This window comes from Amphiura filiformis, chromosome 13 (assembly GCF_039555335.1).
Source record: "Amphiura filiformis chromosome 13, Afil_fr2py, whole genome shotgun sequence".
NCBI classification, from domain to species: Eukaryota; Metazoa; Echinodermata; class Ophiuroidea; order Amphilepidida; family Amphiuridae; genus Amphiura; species Amphiura filiformis.
In genome coordinates this window covers 41,581,534-41,597,826 of record NC_092640.1, presented here as the reverse complement: position 1 = coordinate 41,597,826, position 16,293 = coordinate 41,581,534, and the positions used below count along the sequence as shown (strand labels likewise).

General features: G+C 36.5%; 2 protein-coding genes across 2 annotated transcripts in view; both read right to left on the bottom strand.

Moving 5' to 3' along the window:
* The window catches only part of LOC140168371 (fatty acyl-CoA reductase 1-like), a 37,975-nt gene extending 37,528 nt beyond the window's left edge, over positions 1-447 (bottom strand). The window contains exon 1 of the mRNA XM_072191746.1: positions 321-447. The gene's annotated coding sequence lies outside the window, so the exon portion shown is untranslated. The remainder of the gene's footprint in view (positions 1-320) is intronic.
* Positions 448-13,827: 13,380 nt separating this feature from the next.
* On the bottom strand, positions 13,828-14,355 carry LOC140167670 (toll-like receptor 2 type-2). Its single transcript, XM_072190970.1, has one exon. It carries the CDS (start codon positions 14,353-14,355, stop codon positions 13,828-13,830), a length of 528 nt encoding a protein of 175 aa, XP_072047071.1.
* Positions 14,356-16,293: the final 1,938 nt, after the last annotated feature.

Sequence of the window (16,293 nt, the reverse complement as noted above, 5' to 3'; positions counted from 1 at the left end):
GATTGATGCCAATTATAAATTATTTAGAATCATGATAGGGGATTAATTATTTAAGACAATTATCCTACAGCAGCGTGATTGTAGGAAAATCTCGCTGCAATAAATAAATGGCCTATCATTTGGATATGCCCCCAATTCGCACGCATAGAACACGCATTTAACCACACACGATATCACCCGGCTAAATATAAAATGCACCAGTCTACCTCATTCTCCGTTGGTGAAAAATATTATGAGCGCTGCTTTACACCGATATATTGACGCATAAATAGGCTAGTATTTAAACAAATAATATTTTAAGAAAATTATGCAATACTTACTGTATTTTATTTCTTTTTAGGAAAATGTACCCGACATGAATCCCCGGTTCACATCACCATTGCAAGGCATAATAATAATATATGCTGGCAGTTTTCCACTTCCTGCACGTGGAACAAGCTATTCACATCAGGGTCGTCCGATATATCGTCAGCAGCTACATGCGCACTCTGTGCATATACTTAACCATTTAAGCGCGAAAATGTCTGTTGCAGACGACAGTCACATTTTACATAAAATGTGTGAAAATTTTCTAAACTTTTACAAATTTACCTAAAATTCTGATTGTATTTATAATTATAGGATCAAATAGGTACAAACATGATTAGTATTGCTTCAGTGGTTCTTGTGATGGCCTTCAGAAGTTTTTTAATCGGCGTCATTTTTGTGTACGGCAAAAAATAAGGTCGCGAACAAAAATCGGCAGCTGCAGCAGACGGATTTTTCCTTTGTATTTTGAACTGTCAGACTAATCACCCTTATTACAATAGGAAATGTGGGGTGATAGGAAGGAAAATATATCTTGTTTCTAGCCTGGCCGAACAAAGAAATTGGTTGGATGTTTGATTTTTTTTTTCTGCAATCTGTATTATTTTCCGTTGTATATTTGGCTATCACTCTTAAAGTTAAACAATAATTGTCTTTTAAAGCTTCATGGCTTGTTCAAATATTAGTCACATTAAATATTTTAATAATTAAATTAATTTTACCCTGAATTTTTATGCAAACGTTTTCAGCTCGACTGAGGTAGTCTTGTGCTCATCTTCTCGAGAGTGCTCTGATTTTGTGCAAGCGAGCGCAAAAATCTTACCGGCCATGATCACTTCGAATCAATGAACGCTTGACTAAGTACAAACGCAATACATACAAATTACAAGATGAGATACATACTAATATTTCGCGTGGGCCCCGCAATTAACCGTTTGCCTGCTATGATAAGTTTCTTCGCGCTCTTGTCGAAAACCGACCGCTTGTCAGAAACGTTCAAATGATGCCGAATTTGCAAACTCGGAACCCAAACATTTGGCATGTGCAAAAGGAGGGGACGGATTTTTAGGTAGGGAGAGAGAGGGGGAAATGAACAATTTCTGGCAGGCCGAGAGGAGAGTATGGGGGAAGCAAATATTGAGACAATTATAAATTATAAGCTACCTGACACACAAGAAGAAAATGGTATGGGTTCTATAATGGAGGTCCCAATACTTAAAAGAAGGGGTGTCATGTTCACCCCATGTGCATGATTTTTCTCAGGAGGGGAAAAACGCCCAAAGCATATAATTGGCGGGATTATGGTCTTAAATGCAAGAACTGCAAAACCGTAAATACGATTATTGGCTACCTTTACCTATATTTCTCATAAAGATCAATTAAATATTAACTTTTTAAGAAGTGCATTGTCGGTTTTAAAAAGTTAAAATGGCTAAAACTGGAAACTTATATTCCATTCGCCTTTAAAATATATAATGGTCTATATACCTTAGTAGCCTCAGCATGACCTGTTTAATGTTATGCTTCAATGAACATGAAATGGTTGTTGGAATAGGACGATAATGCGTGAAAGGATACAGGTAAGGCCATAACAATTTGTTTAACCAAATAAACTTGCCTGGGATAGGATATATAGTGCATGTTTCCTATTCCGTCCGCTACTTGTGGTACAGTGCCATTTGTCTCAAAGGGCAGCTATTCAGGCCAAGTAAAAATGCCATGTTTAGCGTCCTGGTGTTTTGAAAAATGGAAAGGGGAGGGACTTTTTTTTCTTCTTTCTCTCTTTTGTGATATCCGAAATGAACTTCTCAAACCATGATCTTTGAGAAGAAGTTATAAATAAAAATTTAAAAGATATAAAGAAATTTGAAAAATGTGACGTGTCATGTCAAAAGGAGACACTTTTGGGCAGGTTATCAATTTTGAGGTTTTTACATATCTTAAATATAGGGATATTTTGCTCCACAATGCCGTTTTCCCCAATGTAGATATTGAATTAGTAAGTTATGGTATATATTATAAAATTGGAAATTGAGATATCGGCCTTTAAAAATATTATTGACAATGTTGAGAGTGGGAATTACCTTGAAAAATGTCTCAAAAAATACAAGATGCCAGTTATATTCGGGTCTGAAACTATCAGACAATATTTTCAACAATAATTACATCACAAATTCGCAACAAACGCAAATTGTGAAAAATCACCCGGGCATTGGCTATTTCTCCATTTACGATCCTGCCCAAAAGTGTCTCCTTTTGATATGACACGTCACAAATCTCCGAAAAAGGAGGAGAGCGGGGACGCTAAACTTGTTTATTTTTTTACTCGGCCTTATTTGATCAAATCTATAAATACTAATCAAATTATATCAAGCATATCCTGTAAGTGCATCTCAAAAGGAGGTTTGACTTTTGAATTCTAAGTTTGTGGCGGTGCAAAGTGAAAGTCAAGTTGGAGCAAAAATGCGTTATGTGTTGTGCTGTGAAAGCAAAATATGGTTTTCTAAGACCGTTGGAGCTCGACAACAAACTTAAAACGGGCTTTCATCCAGTAGTTTTGTCAGCCTCGTATATGTCGCGTACCGCCTGACAATCCACCTGACAATGTGACAGCCGCCCTCATTTCAAATTATTAATGCAACTCTATAATACAAGAACAATTATTCAACCTGAGGGCGCAATGATTTACTATCTTTTGTAACAGAAGGTGCTTACGAAATAATTGGGTGGGCAATTTCATTTTTCCTTGCCCAAAAATTAGGGAAAATAATTTCCTGACTTGGCAGCTGTAATTCTAATTACAAACAGGCCCGTATTGATAGAATGGATTATTTAAGGTTAGTAACTATTTTAAACTGTTGCGATTTAGTAGTTCACAGCATCTTGCGAATGGTAGTGACCTTTGGCAAACATTGCATTGATCATTTCATAGCGAGTGTGCAGAAGAATTCAAATATCACAGATACTTTTGTAGGTCCTGTGGTTCTTGAGTTATATTGTAAAGAGGACTGAAATAACAACACTTTTGTAAAACGTAGGCCTATAACTCATTCACAACAATAAATCAAGCATATTTTCAAAGTGTAGAATCAAAGTGTTATTTTTCAATAATGTATTGATTTAGATAATTAAAATCGACTTTTTGGTTGTTGCTTATTATCACGGGTAACCCGTATATAGGGCTGTAAAAAAAGTAAAAAGGACCTCATTTTTAAACTTTGAACAGCAACTTATTTATCACTGATTTTGCTACTAATTTTTTGAACTGATAACAAATCCATTTAAAGCCATTTAGACATCAGTAGTTTGTGTTACAAACTGGGAAACTGTTTCTTACCTGCGAGTTACCAATGGCGGCACTTCGGGGGGCATTGGGGGAAGTGAATGGGGCAAAATCGACTTATTTAGCGCAAAATTACCGCAAAAAGTGGTGATTTACGTAATTTGGGGGAGGCAGGGGTTGCCTCTTCGGCGCGAACCCCCCCTTCGGTGATTGACACCGAGCGTCTTTGTCAAAGACTAGTTAGACAGTGGCGTAGCTAAAAGTTGTGGCGTCCGGATAAGGACACATAATAGGCCTAGATATAAAAGTTCTGATGCTAAATTATGTGTATATTTCAGTGAATAATGTAAAATAAATTAATCAGCAATGTTGGAAAATTTAGCGACTTTTATGATTTAATCTATATCAGAAATAATACATTCTTAGTTTAGGTTTTACATTTACGTTTACCGGGGGGCACTTACATTACGTGATATGGACACATGGTCATGTATGGTCTCTTGAAACGCACCCTAAACGAGTATTACTCATCGCGTGCAAAACATACCCTAAACAAGTATTTTGACATTTTTTTAACACAAAGAAAGTAAAATTCATGTTCAGGTTCTTGTTTAATATTAGTAGTTTGATGTTTCTTAATATTTTACCCTACGATGTGTTCTAATAGAAGCCAAACATAGCCTATTTCATCCTTTTTTATTTTGCTATTAAACTTTGGTACCCTAAGCAAGTATTTTGCTTGGAAAAGTATACTCTTTTTCCTGATTTTTGGCGTTTTTGACACCCTAAACAGGTACAGCGCTGTACTTGCCCAATGCTGAAACACAACCCTTTTTACTTGTTTTTGTAGGCGTACACGAGCATGGTGTCCACCTTGAAATACAAGTGCCCCCCGGGCCTTGACGTGACAGCATAGCATGCATTACCGTCAACAATCCGGCTTGAAATATGTCAAAATTGTCAAAAAGTGGCTGAAAAGAACAAACTAGAGCGGTTACCGCACCAAAGCTGAACCATGAGGCTTCGGCAGTATATATTGTGGTATACCATTTGTCACCTGGGGGTTCATACCTTCTTGGGATATATGAGTAGGACCCAAAAAAGGAATGTTGACCTAAGCCTTATAAGCAGTATCACCCCGGTGGGGAAATTATTTTTTATTATATATTTTGTACTTTTTTCTCTTTTTTCACTTCGGGGGTCGTATTTTCTTGGCAGTTCAAGATATATGAAAAGGACCCACAATTATGAAAATCGACCCAGGTTTTTTGAGGAGTGTCACCCCCGATTGGGAAATTATTTCAATTATATTCTTTACTTTTTTGTCTTTCTTTTGACACCACTCAGGGAGTCACACCTTTTTGGCATTTCGTGATATGAAAAGGACCCAAAATAGGAAAATTGACCCGGGTCTTATGAGAAGTGTGACCCCCGGTGGGGAAATCATTTTTATTATATTCTTTACTTTTCTCTTTCATTTGACACCACTCGGGGGTACATACCTTCTTGGCATTTTGAGATATAAAAAGGACCCATATGAATATTGACCCAGGGCTTATTATGAGAGCCACCCCGGGTGGGAAAATATTTTGATTAGGGCCTATATTCTTTATTTTTTTCTCTTTCATTTAACACCACTCGCGGGGTCATACCTAAGTGGTATTTTGAGATATGCCCATTTTAGACCAAATGGTTAGTCAGTCTGTAAGTAAGGAAGTACTTTTTTAGTAAGTAAGATACACTCATAAAGGCTGATACCATTTCATGGTTCAGCAAAAATGGGTCATTTTGCCGAAAAGTGGGGGACGTGCCCCCTGCCCCCCCCCCTTAATTCCAGGTCAATACACTCCCCATCTGTCAATGTTGGAGGGTCCCACTGACCTGCCAGTAATTATGGCTTTGTCCAGCATTGAATATGGGGAGCGGGGACAGAGATACACCAAATGAGAGCTGAGTGTCTTTAACAACTGTAAAAGCTTTCAGTAAGCTTCTGTAGTCATATGGTAGCCTAGTCAAACAATAATAACATTTATATTTAGATTTATACCTAATGCGTCGTAAGAACATGGCTTTATTTTTCAATATTGAATATGGGAAGCGGGCAGAGATACGCCAAAGTGTCTTTAAATACCAAACTCTTAAAAGCTTTTATCAGTAAGCTTCTATACTCATATGGTAATCTAACAACAGCTACCTTCGATTTTAATACGTATTTATAAATACGCACGTGACCCATGGGCACGACATACCAAGGCCAGCAAGTGTGACCAAATCCCCATGCCATTGAAAAGGACAGGAACTTAGATAAATATCTTCAAATTTAAGAATGAATTGAATAGCAAAATTATTATTACACATGGGCGATTCCGAATTTTTAATATGTTAAAGGCCCTTTCAGTGATTTCACAGGAACATTAAAAAAATGGAAATTTGTCAGAGTTGCTTAGAAATAAAGAATAAGTCTACAGAATTTCATTAAACCACTTTTCCCTGAATACATCGACAAATTAGTCCAAAAACAGAAGTTTTAGAAAGGTTTTCTACTTCAACTCAGATCGACTCGAGAAAATCGAGATTTTCGTACAGTGCGCCACCAATCGACTGGAAAACTTCCTAGTCCAGTGTTTCTAACACGGGGAAGTAGAGTCTAAATTGATTTAAAACAGACGCTTAATTTTTGTAGTAGAAAACAAAATAAGCAATTAAACGTCACCGAGGCAAACTAACGGTCAATTCAAATATGAAAAACAGTTAAAATTGTGTATTTTGTTTAAAATAGTAGCTACTGATGTAATAAGTAGTAGAAACAATACGCAACGCGTGTTGGTATGGTGGAGAGTGAGCTTCTTTCGATCTCGAGTCGGACTTTTTGTACTGTCAGTATCAAAAGTCCAGATTCATGTAAATGCTTTATTTTGTTTAAAATACACGGCTTTCGACCGAACCACTAGCAGGCTATGTTAGCACATCTATGCCAATTACAAAGGTACCAAAATCTGAATTTTGATGATTTTTACGATCGTCCGGATGAGCAAATCACTGAATGGGCCTTTAACAAAAAATTGACGGAAACGTTTACAATAATATCACAAAGTTGGACAAAAAGACAATTTTACTGCACATTCTCGCGTTGTTTACCGCCATTACAAACGTATAGGAATACCACCCGCTATGTAAAAAAAAACCGAAAAAACGCAGTGATTTATAGTGCCCTACGCACAGGCACGACGCATATAGACGTTAATCCAAATGCCTCAGCACACTTTACAGGTTATCGTTGACCACTACGGCCCACATCATTCCATAAACCATTAAACAACAATTCAGGGACTTCAAGGACCAGGGGAAGATCAAGCTAGCTCAATATTTTTCCACGACAGCATACTAGTAGGTATATCACCTCAAAAATAAGGGCAGCAGAAACACGTTATTTAATGTTTCTACATGAATGACCTTTATCAAAGCATCACAAATCAAAAAACCGAATTGAAATCGGCCAATGCATTGTGATGTAGTGTCAATTTTAAGATGCTCATAAATGGAATGCAAATCTGCCACAAAATGCTATAATGTCAAAATTGGCACATTTTGAGATTTTGAAGGTGTATTTAGACACTTGCTTGAAAAAGCAGCGTTAATTTAAGTATCACAGGTTGAATGCCTACCTTTTCTGACTTCGTCAAAGAAAACAAAATTAAAAAAATCTATCATTGAATAATTATAATAAATTAACCAAATATACTATTTTAGCAATTGCGGCCAATCTGCAGACAAATTAAAGTTGAAAAAATGACTAAGTTCAGCTAATTAATATGCAAAATTGATGCCAAGAGAAAACCGTACATGATATCAGGGTGCGGTTTTTTTCGCACACATATGTATACAAAGTTCTTTCAATTGATAACAAAAAATACGCAAAAAGTAATCAATTATGCAAATTAGCTTATTACAGCTAATTATGTATTCATGATATTATTATGTAAATTAGGCATGAGTAATTTTTTTTTTTCACTATTTAATGAAAGTCTTTTCATTCATCATAAATTTGTCAAGTATGAACGTGCTATGATGTTGAGTAAAGAATCTGCAGTTAATTACTTTAATATAATACAAAAAATACAAACTTTGACATTTTGACGGTGTCTGGAATAGAATTTTCATTTTTTCTGTAAATATGGTATGTGTCACCATTGCTCAAAGCCAAATCCGAAAAGTAAAAATAAAAATTCATTTGCAATGAGACTTTAAATTAACATTTTGTTATCTGGATTGACATGGGAAGAGAAACGTTAAAAGGAATAGCCTCTCTTACTATACCACGTATACAAAAATGGTGTGGCCTGGGACACACACAATGGCTTAGAGCTATTGTGGTTTGGAATATTACTCCCTTTAAACTCACTTAAAAAATGTTTTGTTTCAGATCGTTTTCCTCAAGTGTGCCATTCGTTGTCGACGGAAATAATTTACATGCTTAGAAAGATTAGTATTTCAGCTAAATGGTGGTAGGTCTTGATTTTTCAAAAGGCCTATATTTATTGATTTATGATGCATCTTCAACAATCCATAAAAACAGGTAGTAGCTCTTAAACGAAGCAATATTTATTTTAAAAAAAACCGATGGTAGTCACAGAAAGGTTTCACACACCATATATCAAAAATTCAAACAATTGTGATAAATAGCACATATGTGACCCCTCGGCACAACTGAGCCCTAAAGTCGCCAATCATCATTTTTGAGATATTCAACCAAAATATTCTGCTTGAAATTAGTTTTAAAATGATGTATATCATGTCTATAATACTTGACATTTGAGTAGTGAAAAATCAATAAAACAGTCAATAAATCCTTTGTTTCCTATTGTTTATTGTTAAGTTCGATGGAGCATATCTCAATAGTGGCACTGGCGACATCCGGGCTCAGTTGTGCCGAGGGGTCACATATGAGGAAATTAATTTTTCGACATGGATGTTTGCCAAAATTGAACAACTTTCATGCGCGCGCTTTTCAATTTACTGTTATGCTTGCATGCACAGTGTGGCAGAAGTATTGTGCAGCCACTGTGACATGCCTAATAGTAGGCACCGCCAGGGTTCGAATCCGCAACCTCTCACACCACAGTCGAAAGCCTTATCGATTGAGCTAACGTGACTGCTTGTAGAAGGGCTCTTCCAGACTGTCTGTCTGCAAGCTTTTTGTGCAGCGCGGAGGTGGTTACGTGCGTATTTATAAATACGTATTTGTAAATATAGTCGAACCATACTGAAAAATAGTAAAAGTTATATTTAGATTTATACCTAATGGGTCGTAAAGATGTGCTTTGAACTGGACTTAATTTCAGACAATATATAATGAAGCAGACCTGATATTCACTAAATAAAGAAGGAACCAATCTCGAAAGATTTTTATCTGTAGTGGAAAAATACATGGCGTAAAATTGCATATTTAATTTTGTACTAGCTACCTACAATTTTGGAGAAACTATAGTACCACTGTATCTCACCATTACCTACTTCCCATCTTTCAATGATGGTGGGTCTCTTTCACGGACGTTGCGACAACTTGGGGTTTTCCGGCATATGGAGGCAGTAATTATGCGCCAAAAGACGGCCATAGTGCGCCAACCGTTTTTCCAGGATTGTGGCTTATAAGACGTGCTCTAAACTGGACTCAATTTCATATAACATAAAGCAAAACATACGAGGGTATTCAGTATATAATAAGAGTTGACTCGTGACGTCATATGTGGATTGTTTTCATGGCATTTCTCAATGATTACATAAACACTGTAGGCCTACCTTTGTCTTTCAAACAACACATGTAAAATTATATAGCACACATGATTACGTAACAGCATTAGCATAACATCAATAGACTAGGGACACTGCAAAATCACGCAAAAAGGCGGGCCTTTTAAATTACAGCAAAGACACGTGTTGTCCAAGAACAGCAAAAGTACAAGGTGCATATGGCTAGTTTTGGGCATTTTGGTAAAATATGAGACTTGCATTAAACTTGGGTGGAAATGTGACGTCTGGTAACTTAAACAACTTTAGGGCTTGAATGGAAGCAAAATTATTCTGCAAAAATGGCGAAAATGAAAAAGCACTTATTACAAATGACGTTAATTATCTCCAAAATGAAACAGATTAAAATGTAATGACTGGTCACGTGTGAGAGCTGGTACTCAGTGCGATGATAACTGGTGCAAATCAAACAAAAAGGTAGGATGACCGATACAACATGCTGGAAATGCACGAAAATTTGTCAAATTCCATGTAAATAGGGCCTAAAATATTACAAAATGCTGTGAAAATTTTAATTTTCATATGAATTTTTATGGATGATCTCAACCTGAAATGAACAGAAAAGTTTTAAAAATAAATTTCTCATTCAAAAGATGGCCTCTCTCTCTCTTTTTCTCTCTCTGTTCCACTACTTTTTGTATAAATGTAACCATAGTAGAATAACAGTTATATTTTAATCACAGATTCAAATATTTTCTAGGGAGACTCCCGTTTTAATGTTTGGAGATTAGTCAACAGAACTGGCAAAAAAACTTTCCGCGGTTTTTTTTTTGTGGCAATATCAAGATTTTTATAGACAGAAAAGCCTTGTTTTTGTCAAAAATAAGACATATTTGACCACGTATTTTAAATAAACTAAAACCTTTAGAGCCCAACAAACATGGTTTAATGAATTGGTAGTTTGTGTTCTATTACTGTTTCAAAAGGCAGCATTCTCCATACTGTAATTCCCGAGAAAATATAAAAAATACAACAATACCTCATTTCAGCCTCTTATTTCCCTTAACAAAAACGACTCAATTTCAGCAGGTGACTCTAGATCACTGAATTTATGCTAATGCTGTTACGTAATCATGTTTGTGATATAAATTTTACATGTGTTGTTTGAAAGATAAAGGTACAGTTTTTATGTAATCATTGAGAAATGCCATGAAAACAATCCACATATGACGTCACGAGTCAACTCTTATTACATACTGACTGCCCCTCGTAAGTTTCTTCTGAGTTGATTTTCATTGAAGAAGGGACGAAACTCGAAAGCTTTTTATCTGTTGTGAAACAATACATGTATATAGTAAAATTGATATTTTATTTTATACTCGCTGCCTGCAATCCTAGAAAATATAGTTCTCATACACTATGACCTGTACTAAACAAGTGAAATGATTGCCCTATCAAATTCGGAAAGGCGAATGAACATGGTGGAACATTAACATGCATGCAATATAATGAAAATCACAGACTCCCCCTGTATCTCATCATTTCCTACTTCCCTTCTGTCAATATCGGAGAGTCACGCGGACCTGCTAATAACGTGGCTTTTTTCAACATTTAATATGGAGAACATGGGCAGATATACACCAAAAGACAACTAAAGTGTCTTTACGAACCAACTCTTAAAGCCTTTATCTGGAAGCTTCTGTAGTCTAAAAATAGTAAAATCTATTATACATTTAAACCTAATGGGTCGTAAGGTGTGCTTTGAACTGGACTCAATTTCAGACAATATATAATAAGGCAAACCTTAAGTTTCTTAAAGCCTCTCTGCATTAGAACAATATATGTAGTAAAATTTATATTTCATTTTGTACTAGCAGCTACAACAGTGTACTTCGGTTATAAATGCGCTTTTATAAATACGCACGTGACCACCTCACGCTGCCATAACAGCTTGTAGGCAGTAAGTCTCGAAGTGGGTAGTCTTCCTATACATTTAAATGCAAAGGCGGAACAACATGAGACTACTGTCCAGCAAAATTGTATATTTTGTTCAACTTTGTAATTATAGTAAACGTTTCCGTCGTTGAATATTTTTTCGTCGTCAAATACTTTCAAAATGTTGATAACATATTACAAATTCGGAATCCCCGCCCCCAGTGTAATGAGTTTGCTATGATGATATTTATCCATCCACAGAGTTCCTATCCTATTCTGTATAGTGATCAATGCATGAGGCTTGCTGGTCTTGGTATGTCGTGCCTATATGAGTCACGTGCGTAGGCTATTTATAAAAGCGCATTTATAAATATAACCGAAGTATACTGCACAATTCTGTATCTCACCATTACTTACTTCCCATCTTTCAGTGTTGGCGGGTCCCTCTTACGGACGTGCCGACAACATGGCTTTTTTCCACATTGAATTGCGGATGTGGGGTAGAAATACACCAAAGGACAGCCAAAGTGTGCCAACATTTTTTTCCAGGATTCATAGGCGTAGATCCCAGGGGAATGGGAGGGATAAATTCCCCCAATATTTTGCCAGGGGGATGGTCCATACAATCATCCCCCCCCCCCCCCAATGTTGACGCCTGTATGTGGGTTTCTGATCAAATTAACCTCATATTTGGCCATTTTAGCCCACAAAGCCCAAATTTTTCGCGCGCTTCGCGCGCATTTGTACCATAAACTTATTCTGTCGCCAAAAGGTGCCGGATTCACTATATTTCAAGAATTTTTCCAACCCCATCCCCTCAAGGTCAAAAAGAAATCTGCGCCACTACCAGGATTGTGGGTGATATTCTACATGTAGTAAAATTTATCATGATCATATTTAATTTTATACTAGCTACATGGGTTGTAATATGTGATCTGAACTGAACTGGACATTGCGATTTCCAAACGTACGCGTAGACATCGGACGTACGTTGATCTATTCAAAACCACTCTCCTGTATCGAAGCGAGGTCACGTATTTAGCTATTTTTGAAGATATTTCACGTGCGAAATCGACGTAGATACATCGTTGAAAATGCAAAAAAATGTGTCCATTTCACAATATGTTAAAGACAGTCAAAGATAATGAACATATGAAGGAAAGTCTAATTATTATTATGATCCTTTTTGTTTGTAACAAATCATTATAATAAAGGTACAGCGATGTGTTAAAAATGGACTAAATTTAAACGCAATATTCACACGCAGAGATTGCCCATTGAAATGTGTGTGATACTTTGCGTTAAAAAAATGACATTGCGATATCCCATTTTGATTCCAATGTAGAATAAAAAACGCAGATGCTACGTTAAAATATGCTGATTTTACCTCATGTCTAAGTCCATGCAACGCGCCCAATTTTCAGGACGAAAAAGTCTCATTTTGAAAGTAAAGTCATGATGTATGTAGGCCTATGTAGTGATCTTTAATCTACCAAAATATATCTTTTTGGGCAGCTATAATATTTGGGGAGCACAAAAAACTATTAGGTTTAATCAGCATGTAGGTCAAAATTTTAATCAAAATCAAAAGTCTGTTTGAATTTAGGCAGAGACTCAGCTCACTGTTATTTTTTCAATCACTATGCCCTCTATCGATCTAGGTTAGAAGCTGTTTGATTAGATCAAATATTATAGTCTTTTTTCTAGCTGTCTTGTTCTCCTTCGTGACGGATGAGCACAATCCAGTCTGGATCCGAGACTAGCAATATTTAACACCTTATTAACGTACGTAAAAAAGTACGCGAAAACGTACGTTCCACGTGCTGCGTTTGGAAAATCGCAATGTCTCTATTATATCAGGCAAAATGTACGTTTCTTGTACTTGACTTTCACTGAAGAACTATATATAAAAGCTTTTATCTGTAGTAACAAGATTAAAGTTTATTATCTAATTCTATACCCAATGGGTCGTAGATGTGCTCTGAACGGGACTTAATTTCAGATAATATAAGGCAACATAAAGTTTCTTCTACTTGATTTAATTGCACATTTCTGCCCTCCCATAAAACAGTATAAATAGGTGATATTTTCGTGTTATCATAAGTACGGCAACCTGCGGGCACAGCAACAACTAGCCGAGCTCCTACACCAGTATAATATATATCTATATATACGTAGCTATACCAGCTGCTCATGCTATATAGTTTTCAACTCATCCCAGGCTGATTCCTCCACAAGAATAAACCAGATTGCAACAGAGAAACCAAGTCTCACTGTTTCCTGGTTTGGGGATCACTGTATGCCTTAATCACGTTACACTGGTGGCAGCGGAGTGGGATTTCATCACTATTTGTTCAGTCTTCTCAGCAGAAGATGTAGAGAAAGTAGAAACACAGAAGAGAGGCATGGTATGATGATGGCGAACAGTACGAGTATAACCAGCAGAGGGTTGGGCCCAACATCGACCAAGACCATGAAAAACTAGAGTAGAGCTTTTTATCCTGCATTACATGTTGGACCTCCTATGAGACCAGAGACAAACCATTTTTTTTGTCTCATCGATCCTCTTCAAATCTACGATCGACTCGTAGAGGTTTACGTAGTTTCATCTTCAACTGATTCCAGAACAACTCTTGTCCATCCAGATCTTCAGGCCACTTCAACACTTCCTTGTAATATAATAACTGACGAAGCAACAATGTCTTTTTACGATCAGGAATTTCCCCAATCTGTACAATAATGAGTATATCAGCATTGTCCATTACCATTCTCATTCGTGCAAAATGTAGCTGATAATGACACCATCCATCATCCATGAAATTCTCGGATAAAACTGCGATAGTTTTGCGACTATGCTGAATACCATGACATATGGCATTGAAAATATAATGCCCTGCTGGGATGTCACCTCTTTCTTTAAGACAAAGCCGGAACCGTTCTGGTCCATCTTCAATGTTTGCAACGAGTTGATCATTTATCCATGCTTCACTATCTTTGTGGTAGGCAACATAAGCATGATATCGGTGCTTCATATGGGCCATCAACATCCTCCTCATCATCGCTGTTGATATCAGCATCATCATCATTATCTATATATCGCTGATATCTTCTCTGATAACACAAAGTCCAGCATTTGTAATGTATGCGCCATCGATATGTATAAGTTACAACAACTATTACACCAATAACAATTAAACCTGACAAGCTTGGGACAATGTAGAATTCAAGATGCAGACGACAGTCTAAACTAAATTCGGTAATACCAAGATTCTCTCTGCTTGCAGGAGACTTACAATGGTATGGAGGGTGTGGATCTATATATGTTTTTGTATCTGTCAGTATCCAATGTTGCAGGGGTATTATATCACAGGTACATGCAAATGGGATATTTGCAAATTCAACATGCATCAAGTGGTATGGGTTTTTCATCAGAGAGGCATGTAGCGTAGTTATTGCGCTGCCAGGCACAATCAATGTTTGTAGACCATACATCCCCTTCAAAGAATTCAAATTGGCAAGTTTGTTTCCAGCCAAATTAAGGTAGATGATGAAATCATGTGATGAAATTGATTTTCTGAGCTCCATGGATGTGAGGTTTACCAGTGAAGAAATGGCATAAGTTTGGACAAAATTGGACCAGTTTTTAATATTGACCCCTGTGTAAACGTTGACCTTGGATATCTGGATATCTGAAAAGCAAGGATGAAAATTTGACGTTTCGTGTTTAAGATTTGCATGAAGTTTCCAAAAACACGATTATATAACCTAACAAAAAAAAAATCATATTTAGTGACATCAACTTCGGTTTGAGTAAAACCATCGGGGAAATTCTTCCTACTCGTGTGTGTTATCTATCTGCCACAAGAGTTTAATTTTCGGACTTCGAAGGCTTTTAAATGTCAAAAATGTCGATTTGTAATCATTTGCCGTAAAATGTGTATCATATCGCATATTTCATAATCAAAAGGACATTTCTCGTATTCTATGTGCACATTGGTGTGTCTGATGTGCTCTCAGGTCCCACAAAAATACTGTGCAAAGGTGGGTCTCAGAGCCTTTAAGGTTATTAATTATTTTAAACTGTTGTGATTTGGTAGTTCACAGCATCTGACGAATGGTAGTGAGCTTTGGCAAAAACTGCATTGCTCAATTTATAGCGAGCGTGTAGAAGAATCCAAATATTACAGACATATTTTTGTAGGTCCTGTGGTTCTTGAGTTATGTTGTAAAAAAGGCTGAAACAACAACACTTTTGCAAAACGTACATAATTCATTAGCAACAATAAATTAAGCACTTTTTCAAAGTATATTATTTGTAAAATGCACTTTTGCAAAACATCAAAGTGTTATTTTTGAATAATATATTGATTTAGATAATGACAATCGATTTTTTGGTTGCTTCGACCAACAATACCTCGTCAACCCTTAACATCTTTCGAAATTTGACAACTTTCGTCATAGAATTCAGCTGCTTGTAATATCCCATTCAATTAAGCACTTTAAAAGAGCATCTTTCGATGTGTCTGAAAATAGCAGTATTTTATGTCCAGCTGAATTTATACTTCAACATAGCCATGAGCGATTAATTTTTGATTAACGGACTGGATCGCACAATCTGGCCTTGATAACGAATGAATAATAAAGGTAAATGCAACATGATATAAATCGAATGAAGTATTGCGCGAGAAAAAAACGACACTGAAGTAAGCATCGGTTTGACAACCAAAAAATGCATGCAAACGATTTTACTCGCACTTTGCTACCTCAATGCTTTTGATGCACACGTATGTTGGTAAGTACCATCTTTGCTCTCATCATCATCATCATCATCATCATCATCATCATCAATAGCAGAAGTAGGAAAAGTTACTTATTCGCCGTCGAAGTGACGTCATAATCGGATTTACTACCATAGCAATTGATGAATACAATTTTTGAATAGATCACTCTGCACTACAAGCAGGTTGCACTCATCACCTGTGTAAGTCAGCAAACATAGATTGAATACAATACCGCTCTTT

What these genes read in the sequence shown, in the direction of transcription:
- LOC140167670 (XM_072190970.1), bottom strand. Translation starts at nt 14,355, where the DNA reads ATGATGATGCTGATATCAACAGCGATGATGAGGAGGATGTTGATGGCC.